At 40.2% G+C, this 16,427-nt stretch overlaps 1 protein-coding gene across 1 annotated transcript; it reads left to right on the forward strand.

Moving 5' to 3' along the window:
* Nucleotides 1–3,456: 3,456 nt before the first annotated feature.
* On the forward strand, nt 3,457–14,975 carry pitpnb (phosphatidylinositol transfer protein, beta). Its single transcript, XM_036594616.1, has 12 exons — nt 3,457–3,523; nt 5,590–5,620; nt 7,425–7,570; nt 8,073–8,164; nt 8,456–8,463; nt 8,812–8,886; nt 9,001–9,084; nt 10,522–10,599; nt 10,785–10,895; nt 11,264–11,386; nt 12,920–13,007; nt 14,424–14,975. Exons 1-11 carry the CDS (start codon nt 3,504–3,506, stop codon nt 12,965–12,967), a joined length of 816 nt encoding a protein of 271 aa, XP_036450509.1. The 5' UTR covers nt 3,457–3,503; the 3' UTR covers nt 12,968–13,007; nt 14,424–14,975.
* Nucleotides 14,976–16,427: the final 1,452 nt, after the last annotated feature.

Genomic DNA, 16,427 nt, shown 5'->3' on the forward strand with positions numbered 1-16,427 from the left:
ACACTGACTAATGAAACATGTTATGCGATACATTTACACCAATGTTACCAAATCGAATTTTAAACCCATTTTTTTTCAGTAAACCAAACTGATACATTCATTCAAACCTATTCAGGTCCAACTAAATCTAACATTTCTTCTTCCCAATATTTACATCAGTGTTACATCTGTAGATTGAAGGTGCCTAATACAGTTCAAATAGTAATCTGTCGATATATTGTCATAAACTCGCACCAAAAAGTTGGCATACCAGTTTGCTTACATGTTCTCTCTGTAGATTGTAGCTAGCCCCACCTTTCTGTGTTCGAATTTTTGCATTTCAATTCTTTACTCCATTAAGTCAGAAGTAAGCAAGTAAGTAGAAGACGTCACACTAACTTGCTGAATCAAATGCCATTGTACATGAAGGGCATTTTTAATTCATTACATTTCTTAGTATTGGTAAATACAGTGTGCGTAGTACAGTATGTAGTTTGAGATGCAGCCAGACAGTGAGGAAGAATAGGTTCAGCAAACTGAATCAAACTCCCCATCACTGATGTCCAATTCTTGAGTGTATTTTTTTGACTGGTTCTTTCAGTTAATCAGTCGAACTTGGCCTGACGTTTCTTTAGCATCTTCAGAATGTTAATCTGTGTTATAGGCTTAAAAATTCAAATTAAAATGTACTTTTAAAGTGAATTAAAGAATGTCTACATTACACTTTCCTGTGTAATTAAATGTAACGGTACAGTAATGCTTATAACTGTGAGTATCACTAAGGGATTTGCAAGTGGTATTATATACTGATACAGGAAAGGTAGGAAAATATGTGGTAGGTGGGTTTTTTAAACTGGTCAGCGAGTGGAAGTAAAAGGGGGTATTTTCTGATAACATGAATGGTTAGTGTATATATGTTCATGTCATCACAGTCACAGTCCAGCGAGGAAAGAAAATTAGCTTTCTTGCAGACCAGAAGGGGCTTTTTTTTATCATGGACGGACCATGGACAATGAAAAAAATAATGGAGGTGAGCAACTTCAAATTTGTCCCCAGTTTGAAAACTTGGTCTCACTTTATTTGGATTGTCCACTATAGTGAATATAAGAATCGACTCTTCTGGAGTTGACATCCCATCACTAGTAGCAGTCTGTGAATTTGTGCGACCAAGCAAGCCTTCCCAGGGTGTTTGAAGTAGCAATATATGAACACATCCTACTACAGATGCTATAGTTAACCAGCTCACAAACATATGGAGAGAGTCCAAAATCAAACTTTCACACTTTTTAGCTATGAATGGCATGCACCCGTTCCCCAGGCCCCAATGACGGCCGCAAGAGCCGGGACAAACCCTGACGCGGACGGTGGGGAGAGAACAGCAAACGACTGGGGGGTGGTGCGCGAGTCCTGACTCCCCCCTTCTGGGCGCTGCCTCTGGTCCCACAGTGAGGCCACTTTAATTTGCCTTACATTCGACCCGGGTGGCCGAGCTGCCAAGTGGTGCAGTGACGCAGAGGAGGAGCAACGAACTCTCATTCCCTCTCAGCTCAGGTGCTCAGAGCCTTGTTAGAAGAGTGCCTACAGTATAGGGCTTAGGAATGTGATGTCAAAACGCAGTATTTTATGGGTGACCTGCCATTGTGGCAGGGTTCATCAGTCTAGGCGGTTTAGAATAGTTGAACAATACTAACTTTTTAACCAGTTTTGCTTGATTTTGGCTGATATGAAGCTTATGGTCTCACTAAATACATTTGCAGAGATGACTAGCATGTGGATCTACATGCGAATCAACAGATAACAGATCAGAGCAATATCAGTGAAAACAGTTTGGAAAGGAGCTTTAATCTGCTTTTCATATGCAGCTCTGGTTAAACAGCAGTCAAGCATGAAGTTTATAGATCTAGTCGTACAGTTTTAATGAAATAAAACTTTCAATAACATTTAGTGAATTTATTACATTTAGAACCAGCTAACTTGTTCTTCACAAACGCCTTATGGGCGCCAGAATGTAACTGCTGCACCATTTAATGTGGGACTGAAAATTAGAGCTTGCATTTTGGTCATACTACAACTAATGCAACCAATAAACAAACCTAATGTTTACCTTTTAAGAGGATGTTTCCAGCTAAAATGTAGCTACGAGAAGTAAGTTACACTGTGACTGGGCTAGTAACGTTAGCTGAGCTGCCTGAAGATTAGCGTTTACTCATCTGCTTCTCTTAAAGACTTTCACGTCATCTGCTTCTTCAGAGTAAATGTAAGACTTGTATAATCTAAAATGGATTTTTGTGGGGCTTAATATCAGAGAAATTGTAGAGAGGAGAATTACCACTCTGTACAGGTTTCTCAAACACTAGAGGGCGCTCCTGAGCAATTCCAAAATGAATGGGTGAAGATGGAGCATTTGAGCAAAATCATAGTTTATAAATGCTTAAACATTTTTAATGTAAAAGACTACATTCATTTCCTGAACACTGAACAGCAAAAAACATTTCAACACTGCTGTCATATTTTTAAAGCTTTTAAACTTGAGTAAAAGAAGTTTGTAACAGCACATTGTGTACATCCATGATGTCAGTGAGCATGAAGAGCCAATCACCTGCTCCGCTCGACAACCAATCAGCACTCGGTAGCACTAATGCTAGCATGCTGCTACCCAAAACCCGTTTGCTGTAGAAAAAAAGCAAACATAAAGGTAAGTTTTCTTTGCTTTTTAGTAAAATACATCGTTCTACTTTCTAAATTTAAAGGAAAGTTCTAGGCAAGTGGTTAAGAATGAATTTAACTTTTCGTTTTTAGCTATGTTGCCCCATTCATCCCCCAAAAAAAAACACAATCAAGTTGTAACACGTTACGCAGACCGCAACATTAACAACACTAGATGTAAATTAAACAAGGACTGCGGAAAGGTGCACGGAATTCCGGGAGCCCTCTATGTGCTTCTCTCCACTCTTCCAATAGCCCCACTTCCACACAGCGCCCCCCCCCAACACCCCAACCTGCCTCAGGCTCCGCACGGCTGTGAGGAGCTAGGGTGTGGGGCCATACAGTGTCTCTCGGAGCACGCCACACTCCTGGTTAAAAAGCTCAATTTGTCGTGACTGCTGTTGTCACTGGGCGGTTTGGTTAGTAGTTAATTAGAGTAATTTTCAGCTTAGAGAGCGCTGGGTTTGGCATTTCTTGCTGCTGTTTAAAATAAAAGAGCATTTGCTTGTACGCTCAACGTTGTCAGCGTCTTCTCCTACGCCAACACTACACTATCATACTGTATGTAGTAGTATGTAATAGTATGTCACAAAAACAATCACCATTATAAGTACATTCATTAGTAAATTGTGTTTAATACGATAGTGTGTGGTTTCGGACGCAGCTGTAGCCCAATTTCATTTAATTCATTTACAGTAACCTGTAAAAGGTGTGCCAGGTCTAGCCAATCTCACACCACCGTGGGCGGAGCCAGCGCTGCTGTCGGTAACCGAGGTGACGTCAGTGCCCACGCGCAGCCGCAGCCGGGCGGAGAGAAGATGGTGATCATCAAGGAGTAGTGAGTCCGAGTTTTTCCACATCTAAATCAGTTTGCTCTGTGCTGGGAGTTCGAGCCGTTGGGTTTCGTTATCATGTCATTACATGCGAGCTCTCGTCCGCCTTTGGTACCGCCCGTATTATGAGGGACTCGGGCGGTGAAGTGAGGTGAAATGAAGTGGAGACCGGCTCGATTCAGGCCCGGCTTAGCAGCATTAGCATGCTAACGCTAACACAGCTAGTGCGCTAACTTTACCTGACTTCGCCGCCTCGGGCTGGGGCGCCGGTGGTAGGGAAAAGATTAGCTAACATGCTACAACCCACGGCTAAACATAAACGTAGACAACAGTTATAAACAAAGAGAAACATCGTTATGCTTCAATTTTCATTGCAAAGTGTGACTTCAAAACTTTTGCAAACTGAAGCAAGTCTGTCCAGCTGTGACGGAGGCAGAGCTTCATGCCGGGGAAACGAAACTAGCCGGATAACGGTAGCTGACATCTTAGTCAGACGACGTCGAAATGTTTGCCACACTGCATTATTGAAAAAAGTGGCACTATACTTTGACTAGGGTGTTGGAAGTTGTACAAGGGGTATATTTTATGTTTTGTGGCACTGGTGCACAGCTGAGGGTGTGAGTGAGTTGGACCTGTTTCCTTTTCACTGTGCGTGTGAGAGATGTTGCTTTCTGTCAAGACTGCTTATTACTGGTTTGAGGTGGTGCTCTTGGCTACTGGGTTAACCTAATGTGGTTAAACGGTCCCTCTTGCCTTTCCCCCTCTAGCTTTAGCTACGTGCTGCGTTCGCCCTTAAGCTAATTATATTCACTTCAGTCTCTTTAGGTAGTCAGTTATTTTTAGACATTGCTTCTGTCGAGTCTGTGTGTTTTTGCGGCGAAACGTGCAGTATTCTCGGATTTACTGTCAACTGACTTGTGTATTAACTTTGTGGATCAGCTTATATTGAGCCCTGTCTCTTTTTAGACTGCTTTAGGTTAGATTTTCCAGACAGTGATACTGTCTTTAGTATAAGTGTTATAGCTTTGCTGAACTCTGCAGAAAGTTTAAATGTGTTGCATGTATTACCTGTGGACTGTGCTCATTCTAATGTGCAAAGAAGGCTCTTAGTCATTTATTTGAATGCCGTCTCATTGGTCACGTCTGGCCCCTCACTCCAGGCACATCAAGTCCATTGCTAACCGCTTGGAGAACCCAGCCCTTTGCAGTGTTTCTTCAGTCTCTTAGCACTTTGCACACTGAGGTTTGAGTTTGCTTTGGTAGTGGTCTGTGGCTCAAATTTTTATGATTAGACTTTGTCCTGCAAATTAGACAGCATCAAACGGCTATGATCTGAATGTTTGTCCATTCATTGGCCTCAGGAGGGCACGACTAAAGGCCTTTCTTAACCATCACCTACAGGATTTGTTTGGGATTAAGGGTGGGATTGATGGGGCTTTGGTTGCAGGACAGTAAGGAAATACCTAGTGGTCTAGGTATTTCTTTTTGAGTTAAAATGGAAAGTAGAGATGGCACTGATTTGATACCAGGTATCAGGCAGTTATTAGCAGAATATGCCAAATCCGATCCAGTCCTGTAACAAATCAAGCCTGAAATAGCACATACTCACTTTGTGTGAGCTCATGTTGCTGGGTACTTCTTCCTATACGGGAGTATGTTTGAGTAGTTTGAGCATAATGACATACTTTTAGGTTTTCGTGTTAGGTGAAGGGCTTCAATTAAAAACTCCTTTTAATGCTTAGTAATTTTTAAAGAAGAAATATCTGAATCTCTATCTCAGCCTAAACTCAGACCTTCAATATTGAGTAGTAGTTGTGCCATCTCAAGTGGGAAGGGTTAAACAAATCTGAGATCCCAATAAGCACAGAGCAACTGAAATAAAGGTTACATGTTTTGTTTGGATTGCATCTGTTTGGATACAGAAGATAAAGTAACAAAGTAAACTGCCCTAAATTAAACTTAGTGTTATTGCTTGATGAACTTTGGATCGTTTGGACTGATGCCGAAAGTGATTTATTCCCTGTCTCTCACCTGCTCTCTCCCCGATTTCTCCCCCGTCTCTCTTGTACAGCCGTGTGGTCTTGCCTTGCTCAGTAGAAGAGGTGAGTGCTTCCCTCCTCCATGGAACATTTTACCATTTACACTGTCAGAAGGATCTGTTATGATGTTTCAAAGGTTTACCCTTAAAACAAATAACAGTCCCTGTTTCACCCTCTTGAATGTGATGTGATAACTGAGATTTTACTTGCAAACTTTACCTTGCAGACTCAGGTTGTGATGGGCTACTTTGCAGCGTCGGTCCATGTTAATTATTTCGCTCTCACACACACACACACACACACACACACACACACATATCCTTTAACTATCCACAAAGAAGATATGATTACATTAATGATTTATTCAGTGGGCATAAGCCTTTACATTTGTTCTTTGTGGTTTTACGTGAACTGAGTACATTATTCAGCAAAATCATTTTTTGCACAGCCCTAGTATTAAACCAAATATTAAAATATCCCTGCTGTGCCTGCAAATGGTCACCTTTCAGTGTGCTGGTAGTGGGGGGAAAAAGTGTTATCAGAGTTTTTGTAATGGTTGGCAAAAGAATGTGTATGTAGGGCGGCTCATTGCTGTAGTAAGATTCGGCATGGGATGACCCTGCATCATAACGTTGATTCATGGCATCACTTATTGAGTCACAGCGGACAGCAGGTTATGGTGTTATTAAGATTATTTCAGGAAACTAATCAGTTATATGTTCTTGAGAGAAGGTGTTGGCGGCTTTTGTGTGCCACATGTAGGCTCTGTCCAGGAACTGTTTGCTCATGTGGTTTAAGTCGAAGTGGCCAAGATTTGTGCTTAATGGCTTGCAGATTTCACAGTATAAGCATTCAACTACAATTGGGGGTGAGCGACGTGGCCAAAATGTTATCACAAGACTTCAAGACATTTTTACGATACACAATATGCATTACCATATTTTTCTTTATGCGCTTATTTATTCTTTCTTATTTTTCTTTCTGTGCTAATTCCAGTTAACTAGGCCTAATTATGCTCACTTTGTAATGAAACAGTTAGTCAGTGTCCTTTAAGTACTAATGATTTCCATGGTATGCTCAGAAAAGCACATTTTGACATAATTTATCATGGTATCAATAAAATATTGTCATGTTGCCCACCCCAACTACAGTTATGTACAGTTTATTAACTGTGTTGCACTAATGTCTAATACTGTCTGTGACCAGAGTAGTATTTTATCTAAACTCATGGTGAGGCCAAATGTGTAGAGCCTGTTCTGTAATGTACTCTGGGAAATATGTTTGTAATATATTGAAATTAATCAGCTGTTGACTTTAGTGGGTTTGTTATCGACAAGGGTACTATAATATCTCTATCAGATTCCTATGGGGAGCAGGATTATACTGTACAGGCTCTGTCATTTCATCTTTTCACATAATACAGTTTTTTTTTTTCCTCCAACTCAGACTCAGACTTTTCCTAATTAGATCTAAATGCTTTACCAACCTAGATGCTAAATAACTCTTTACCTTTAGAAAATGAGTGCACTGGGTGTTGATCATACATGAGAGGCAACTGTTACAGGCAAGTCTTACAGGAAGTTTTACAGGAAAACAGACTGGACTGAGCAAAACAAATGGAAAGACTGTTTACATGAAATGAAAGGCATCCTATTTCAGTGATCTGTTTGAATGCTGACCTGATTATTGCATTGTACCCTCCTTTTTGATTTGGATGCTAGTTTGTTTATGACTGCTGATTTCCTTGGGCGGTTTGATGGTTGAATGACTGGATGAACACAAATAGCTTGAGTATTCATGAGAATACCATACTAATAAGGTAGTAATGGTGCTCTCTTGCTTTATTGTTTCCTTCCGTCCTCTGCAGTACCAAGTTGGGCAGCTTTTCTCTGTGGCTGAGGCCAGCAAAAACGAGACAGGTGGCGGGGAAGGGATCGAAGTGCTGACAAATGAACCATATGAAAAAGAGGGAGAGAAAGGACAATACACGCACAAAATCTATCACTTAAAAAGGTGAGAAAAGCCTGCGTTAAAGATAGAAATCTATCACAATGCTGTCACTGGTCCTCCATGTCTGAGTGAAAAGGCGGAAGGGGAGTTGATGCCTAGTGCAGTAATTACTGTTTGTGGCTTTAAGTTCGCACACTGTTTATCTTAAATCATCTTGTTACTACTAATGTTCAAAATAGTTTAGATTTCTTTTTCTCTATAGTGCACATTTTTCAGTTTGTTAAGTGAGTGGGCCAAGGGTGCAGCTGGGAGAATGCCTCACTCTCTAATATACACTCTGCAATTTGTATGTCTTTTGCATCGAGGTCTAGTGTTTTTTTTTTTTCCCCTTAAAGAGCACTACATTCATTTTTTTGAAACCTAGAACTGTTTCCTGTCTGCAAAGTCAGCTTCTGTGGTGTTGCATCATCACATCTTACATAGCTGTAGATCAAAATAAGGAACTGTTGTAACTAGGATGCAATGACAGTCTTATGCCATGTCTTTCTTTGTGTTTCTTGCACAGTAAAGTGCCTGCCTTTCTGAAGATGATTGCACCAGAGGGGGCTCTAGTATTCCATGAAAAAGCCTGGAATGCCTACCCATACTGCCGTACTAGTAGGTTTGCCCTCATTCTGACCACAGATTTTTCATCAGTCACTTGCCATCATCAAGCATGTTATTTTGTCTAAAATGCTTAGTGATGAATGCACATATTTTATTAGTTGTGTTGATTAATCACAAAAACATTAGAGTAGATTCTAGTTAGTGGTTGATTTTTATGTTTTATGTTTGTATTCTGTGTAATAATATATGGATGTGTAATGAATATAGTAAAATCCTGTACAGAAGTATTATTTATTTTTGTATTTCTCCTTTATTTCTTGCTTGCTGCTCCATGTTCTTCAGTTGTGACGGTGAGTAATGAAAAATGAAATCTGTGAATGAAATCTTACAGTCCAAACTTAATTACTGCTTTCAGAGCTACACTGGTTGCATGGTCATTGACATTGTCACTTGCAGCTTGTAAGTGGTCAAATGTTGTTTCATCCCAAAGGTGAAGTTATGTAATAGAATCTGCTCCATGGTTTGAGTGTTATAGATAAGTTGTTATTGGCTCACAGCGTGCAGTAGTAGGACTAGCCTGTTTGTAAGGAATGAGAATCCGTACAAAAAGTGAAGACTCCCTGTCAGTTTCAAGTTAGATTTTCAAGATTTTAAGACAGTGTTACATCTGATGCAGTGACTTGCATTTGTTTTTGCAGAATGAATACATGAAAGATGACTTCATGATCAAAATTGAAACGTGGCACAAACCGGACATGGGCTCTATGGAAAATGTGAGTGATGATGGACACATTTTAACACACACCCACTTCCAGTATTTTGCTCTTTTGGCCATGGTCTCGTGTGTTTTCAGCTGAGTGTAGCTGCGTTTTCTGTTGCATAATCAGGTACATGAATTGGACCTGGAGACATGGAAGATGGTTGAGGTAGTGCCTATCGACATAGCAGACAAATCACAAGTGGAGCCAGGAGTAAGTCCAATCTTTGAAAAGCCCTCAGTAATATTATACATCATCTGTGTGTGTATGAAGGCAAAGGGCTCAACTTTAACTTTCAGTTACTTTAAACTGTGTAGCTTATTACTAAAATGGATTTGGACATTGCAGTAGTGTCGTATGTTTTGTGGAAAGCCTTTTAGCATCTCTGTGGTTGCCATTCTCTTGGACATGAATGCCCCCCCCCCCGGGCCCCGGTTGACAGTAGCCGCTGCCCTATCTAGGAAGCAGATATAATTTTGCAGTCCATGCTTATTAATTCGGGACACACTCACACTGATGAGTTTTCGAATCTCCTGGCCATGTCCTGTCACACGCCATGCCTGGTTTGGTCTGCTCCCTGATTGCCATATCCAAAGGTCTTGTCTATGATGTAATGGTGGATTAGAGTGTGTGTGTGTGTGTGTGGGGTGCACATAGACCAGTTCATGCCCTCCAACCTCATTTGGTGTTGGATGCACCAGTTTACTTGAGATGCCTCTAATCCTTAAGCCATCGGCAAATAGCCAAGCCCTGCTTCAGAGGTGAGACTCCACACGTCTCCTAACAGCGGAACAGTGAAATCCCTCCTGGCCTCTTTTTGATTACTGAAAAAGTTGATGCGTCATATACTTAAAAACCAAACAAGCTCAATAATGCCCCGCAATGTTCATGTAGAACATGCTGCTGTTACGACAGACTGCAATACATTATTACAATGTACAATGCGTCACTCACCTTCCTTTTGACCCTGTTTTTTGTAAAGGGGAAATAAATGTCTAGTGCTCATAGGACTGCAGTATCTTCTTGCTTTGTACCTTTAATGACTTAAGTGGATCAGTCTTGGGGCAGGGCTAATCCTAGTTACCATCTGCACAAGGTGCTCAGTGCATAGGTTTTAGAGTTTAAAAGGTAGGGTGTGTTGTGCATGTATGTGAGGGAGAGTGTGGGGTATATGTGTGTTAAGAGAGGGTGAGAGTGTGAATTAATTCCTTACAGCAGGAGTATGCAACTCATACCAGAGACCCAGTTTCCAGCACACTTTGGTAATTGCCCTCCTACTAAACTAGGCAATTAAATAAGTTGAATCAGATGTGTTTGAACAGGAAATTGCCAAACTATGCTGGGTCTGGAGTTAAGGACTCTTGCCCTTATATTACAGGGTAAAATGTGAGTCAAGGCAGCTCATGTGACTTACATTAAGTGCTGACTAGAGTGCACAGTTTATTTTATCCCTCCAGCATATATGCAGTTTTGAAGACAGTTTAGGGAGTGACTTACAAACACAAAAAAGTATGAATGTATCTCTTCATTCTTCTTGTTGCTCATGATTATTAATCCCTCTCAGAAAGTATATTAAATAAAAGTTCCTAGAAAATACTTTAGCATTGCATAGTCTGAGCTATCTGCATGGTTTCCCTTTTGTGTCTGCAGGATTATAAACCAGAAGAAGACCCTGCGCTATTTCACTCAGAGAAAACAGACCGAGGTCCACTAGGCCCAGACTGGAAGGTGCATGACCTGCTCTTTTGTTTTTTCAGTTACCTGAAATCTTACCTTCTTTGTTATTTAGCCCAATTGTTTTTTTTTTAGATGTTGGTTCACTTTCCATGCCAGCCTGCCTATTTACTTTGCTGTTTAGATTGAGTTTTCTAAACACTTCTTTATGGGTGATGATTCTGTTGTGTTCTTAACAGTCAGAGCTCACTGCAAAAGAAGATGCCCCACGAATGTGTGCATATAAACTAGTTACTGTGAAGTTCAAGTGGTGGGGCCTTCAAAGCAAAATAGAGCAGTTCATCCACAGAGTAAGTGTGCATGTTTAAAATAACTTTTATGGTATAACAAAGGTATGCTATAAGGGTGGTGGTATTGGCGGACAATGCTATTTGGTAATTTAAAGTAGTAGTAGTGAGAATTTCCCTTCTTTTAAACTCACTTAAACAGCATAGTGGATCAGTTATAGATATCAGCTAAAACAAGGTTTTAATTATTGGCCATCAGTCATCGTATTTAGCCAGAAATATTGATACATCCCAAATTTTGTATACTGATATACTGAAAATTTTCAAGCGTAACCTAGTCAAGCCGATTAGTGTTTGTTGATTTAAAATAAATTGTATGAACATCGCCTTATCTTTGTGTCTGCTAATGCATTTTGCCATTCTGTCTGCAGCAAGAGAAAAGAATCTTTACGAACTTCCATCGCCAGCTGTTCTGTTGGATTGACAACTGGGTAGAGCTTACCATGGAGGACATCCGGCGGATGGAGGCTGAGACACAGAAGGAGCTGGAAGAGGTAAAGCCTGTGTGACACTAGTAGCACAGCCTTGCGCAGATGTGATGTTAGATTCTGTTCACTAATGTGGGTAACTTTGACATAGCTATTCCCAGTGTGGAATTTTTTCTCTGCATCAGAAAAGCTATATTGATTGTAACCATTGTTAATAAATTCAAGAACTGGTCCTTAATAGACATGGCTCAGTTGCTGATTGTGCCATTACCAGTGCCATATGGTATGTGTACTTAAGGTAGGAAATTAGGTCATTTTTAAAAATGGAATGTGTACTGCTGTTATAGTGTCTAGAAAAAGATTATAATGGGTGCAATTCTTGCTGGTTCTAACTTCAAATGGTAAATGTACTAATTATATGACGTTTTCACAAAGTAAACTTGGCACACAAATTGCATGGCAATTTAACTCATGTAAGCCTACAATATATTGTATATTGAATATTCTGGTTTCCAGTCTTGTAGAGAAAAGTTAAAGAAATTGGATCACAATCTGTGTCCAGTGAAGTTCGAATTTTAGGAACCACATTCAGCCATAGTGACGATTTATGCAAAGTCAAAATAAAAATAAGTTCATTGTATGTAGTTTTATACAGTAGCATTAGGTAGCACCTCCATGTTCTAACACTATATCAGTAAAGTTTATAAGTAATAACATGAGTCTAGAGGAAAGACATGTTTTGTGCAATAAAAGACTCAGTATTGCTTAGTATTGTTTTTCTCTTCTGGTTGTCACTGGCTACTCTGTAATATTCTCTATTTTCAGTGTGTGTTTGTGTTGAACATGGCCCAACTCAAAGAGGGCTGGTAGTTGGCTTGGCTTCTTCCTCTCAGCTTGTTAGAAATGCAATCCAACCGCACAGTCCCTCCAAAGCTTGACGCACTCTATGATCATTTTCAGCACACAGCCAAGGAAAACTACAGACTTTCCATTCCCTGGGAAATACTGATCGATACTTTCTCTTCCAAGTGCCCATGGCTAAGCTTGGTATTAGGTTAACTCTTAGCTGTAGTTTGCCAAAGCTAATAGACTGTATTGATTCTTATATCATCAACTTTCAGTCTCATTAGAACTAATGGTCTGACCTCTGTAATTTGTCTTTTCATTAGCCTAATTCTTTTATTATCTCAGTTTTTAAAGTTGGATAGCATTTCCTTCTGTAAATGTGGCGAGTGTGATATAAATGAAGCCTAGATGTTCAGTCCAACTTTCAAAAATTTGTGCTTCTCCTAGTATCCTTCTGCCAAGCTTAAACTGTGCTGTTTTTGCCTAATACTTGATTTGATGGTTTACTTTGGCATTTTCACTTAGGCCTAGTTCTTCCAAGCACTATTTTCCAAAGCCTTTTTGAGAACAAGATGTTGATTATGATTTTGATGCTGATGTTAAGCTGTTCTCCCTTTTCAGGTCTGATGGGAATCAATAACTCTGGATTACTCTTTCAGTTGTGAAATGCATTAACCTTTTGTTGTTTCTCCCCACAGGAATTAGTGTTCGGACTGCACTGTGTGTGCTAACGTCTTCCTGTTTTGTGTTTAGATGCGTTGCAAGGGCACAGTAAGAGGCACAACAGCAGTAGAAGAGTAGCTGTGGGCCGTCTAATAGCGAGACAGGTGGAGTGAGATCCGTAAGTTCTGCAGGAATCGGAGGGCGAGGCTCTGCTGGGGGGACCGGTGTTGTGTGTTCTCATGCCTCACATTCACACAGTCCCCAGTGTTTTCCATTCACTACTGTATCCATTCGGGTTCACAGCCAGCAAATGTTAAGAATAGATCGGGGACTCGCAATAGGGTGTTGTCAGTATTCGATTTAGTCCAAGTACTGGTGTTCCTCCACAGGAAAGGTTGTGCTGTTCAGGCCTGCTGGAGTGTGCAAAGGCCAAGAGAACCAGTACCACCCAATGTGATAAATCAGAAACAGAAAGCTGGCATCATCTGCTGCTCATGAGTTCAAATGCTCAAGTGAGAAACAGAAAAATTATGTTGACCAGATCTGTAATTTATTTGGAGGTTTAATTTCAGTTAGAAGTTCTTACTTCAGGCTAGTGGACCAAATGGAGACAGTCTGTCCTGTACCACACAGGTGTTGCTGATGCATGATGTCAAGCTTGTGAACCATTTCATCTTCTGCCATTTACCTTTCATCGCTTCATAGTCTGTCTAATTTTTTTTTCTCAAGTGCATTGCTCATTTTGTCTTTCATTTTTCAACGTCTTCAAGATGGATAGATTATGCTATTCTTTAGCTGCACTCTCTCTTCTACAGGCTCACTGTTCTCTTGACAAAAACCTTCCTTCTCAGAAAGGAGTAGAATGTCTGGGTAGACTACACTGGTTTCATATTTGACCTATTATTCCTCCTCCCCCTGTTTGGCTCTTCAGTAAACTCCTTCCAGACTTCTCAGAAATCCTTGTTTCTATTTGTTCACTGTGTGCTAACCATTCTGTCTCTTTTAACCTTTTTTTCTTTTGATTTGAAATTGCTGCATGGGATCTAAAGTGTTTATCTTCAGATGTTTCTTTATTTAAGTGCAGTTGTGATAAAATGCAGGAATGAAAGTACTGATTCTCTTGCACTTGGAATGCTGAAGTTTGTACTATCCCAAACTACTGAGATTAGATCAAGTCACCATGCCCTTGCTTTACTTAATTGTGCATATCGTTACTGTCAGGACAAAACCTTGTATCTTTACATATTTTATAAACATACTTTGAAAATACTAGCAGCCCTTTATATTTTATCAACATGTAATGATGAATGGGCCACTCGAAATGGTATAAAAGTACTTAGAATAAAATCTTGTTACATTAGCTTATGTTCACTTCATCTCTTGTAAAAATTCCATATTGGAGATATAAGGTTTTTGTCCAACAGCAATTATACGCTTGTATGCCAAATATGGGAAAGCTTAGGGTATATGTAAGGGCTAATAGCACTAATAGAATACAGCTGTGTCATACAGCTGTGTCAGTGCTTCGCGTTGAGGGTTCTTCTTTGATCTGTGATTCCTTATTTCATTTTCTTTCTCCTGTTCTATGTTTCAGCTTCGTAAAACTGGTGAGGTTCGAGGTACCAGTGCCGCTCACGAACAATGAGACGAAACTAAAGGATCCTACTGTAATATTCTGACAAGCGAACAAAGCGACACACAAACGAAGCTGACCAGTGGCGTACTGTGTGGTTCTGTCCTCCACCAGCCTGAGGGAATGTCCCAGCAATCGGTAGTACTGTATCCTGCTCAGCGTTACTCCCAGTCATCCTTCTCAACATAGACAACAGCCTCACACTGACACGGAAAGACTCTTGCCACTGCACGTAATTAGCCTACGATGATATTAGTGAAGAATGGTAGAAAATGGTACTTTTGAGTAAGGGGTTTGCATCATTTTAGGAATAAGTGAGCATGGTGATGAGATTCTTTTAATTTCAGTGTCAGTTGCTGGACCAATTTTAGTTGTCTGTTTTAGTACTTTCATAACTTTAACTATAGATTCTATTGCGAGTTAGTCTCACCAGTTAAGGTGTATCTTTGACCCCCATCCTCTCAGACTCCCCAAGTTAAGCACTTATGTCAGTTGGATTGAAATGTTCATATCTATTTTAAGTTATTGTAATAATCACGGTTAGCTTGTTACTCTTTTAATTGTAATAGTTTTGCTTTTCTTGTCTTGTCTGGTCTAGAAAGATCTAGATCTAGTTATGCTGTTGCATGGAGGCAATGCTCTCAGCAACAAAAAGCAAGCATATACAAATAGCCACCTGATTTGACATCAGTTATACTAAATGTCCTATTAGGCAAACCACACAAACAGACCTTTTGGTGAATGGTTTTACATGAGCTCAGCTTATGCCAAGACATAGTGGGTGTTTTTACTTTATTACTTTTTTTGTTTTGTTTTGTTTTTTAAACTAACTAGAGGTCTCCATGTTCTCAGGGGGGGCCTCCGTGCTCAGCACTGGGCTGGGTGTAGACTCAGGCAGTGCCCACTGACAGGAACAGATAGGAACTGATCCTTTCTGAGATTTAGAGTAGCTAGCAATGCAATCACTGCTGCTTTTTCTAGAGCTTTTAGGGCATGTACTGTACAGCTAAATCTCAAATGTTCCTGTATGCAGACATGCATGAATCGCAGGCAAGTCAGATAATAGACTTACATGACGAAGAAACCGGACTATAAGAAGATATAAAACAAAGCAAAAAGGGCCTTTTCAAGATATGAAACTGCAAGAGTGTACTTTCCTACTCCAAACTAAGTTAGAGATACATGAGAATGTTATGAACCGGGAGGATCTCTACCTGAAAAAGGACCTCTCTGCTACGCCTCTCTTGTACCTCCAGTTCTACAGTCAGGAGTCCTCATCTCTACCTGTGTGCACCAGCCTTTCATCAGCCAACCTAGCAAAAAACACAGTTATCATGCTCATTTGCACTGGTCACACAAGAGACTAAACCCAACTTGCAGGGCTGAGAAACATGTTTTAATGTAGTAACGCTGAAGTAGCATAGCGTGTGTACAGTTTTTCTGTTAAACATCTATAATTACATTCTGGAACAGGTGAGATTGAGAGTGGCAGAGATCTGTACATGATTTGTAACTGCAGATAGCCATTTTCACATTTTGCAACCACCGGGTTTTGTTCAGATTATATAGTGGTAGGCTGTAGGGTTTCTCAGACAGCTAAAGGCTTGTTTTTGACGTTGAAAGCAAAGGTGTGCCTGATGTGTAAAAACCCTTTGCATTCACCTCTCCCTGCAGGACTGTTACGTTTGTTTTGAAGTGAATCTTTTGAAAATGTCAAAGCAAAATTGGTGCATTATTTTTTAGCAACTTGTAGATTTTTGAAATTATTATAGGAACGATGTCCTCTCACATTTCAACCTTTGTGAATGTTGAGTCAGTCACTGTAGCTGGCAGGATCTGTTCAGATCACAGTGCCAGCCTCAGTGCCATTTTATCAAGTGCAGCACTTGAATGAAGAAACTTTTCATGTTGCATCCCAGCTAATCTGCTTGTGTTTACTCATTGTCTGAGGTACTTTAGAATAAG

Source organism: Colossoma macropomum, unplaced genomic scaffold (assembly GCF_904425465.1).
Source record: "Colossoma macropomum unplaced genomic scaffold, Colossoma_macropomum, whole genome shotgun sequence".
NCBI lineage: Eukaryota > Metazoa > Chordata > Actinopteri > Characiformes > Serrasalmidae > Colossoma > Colossoma macropomum.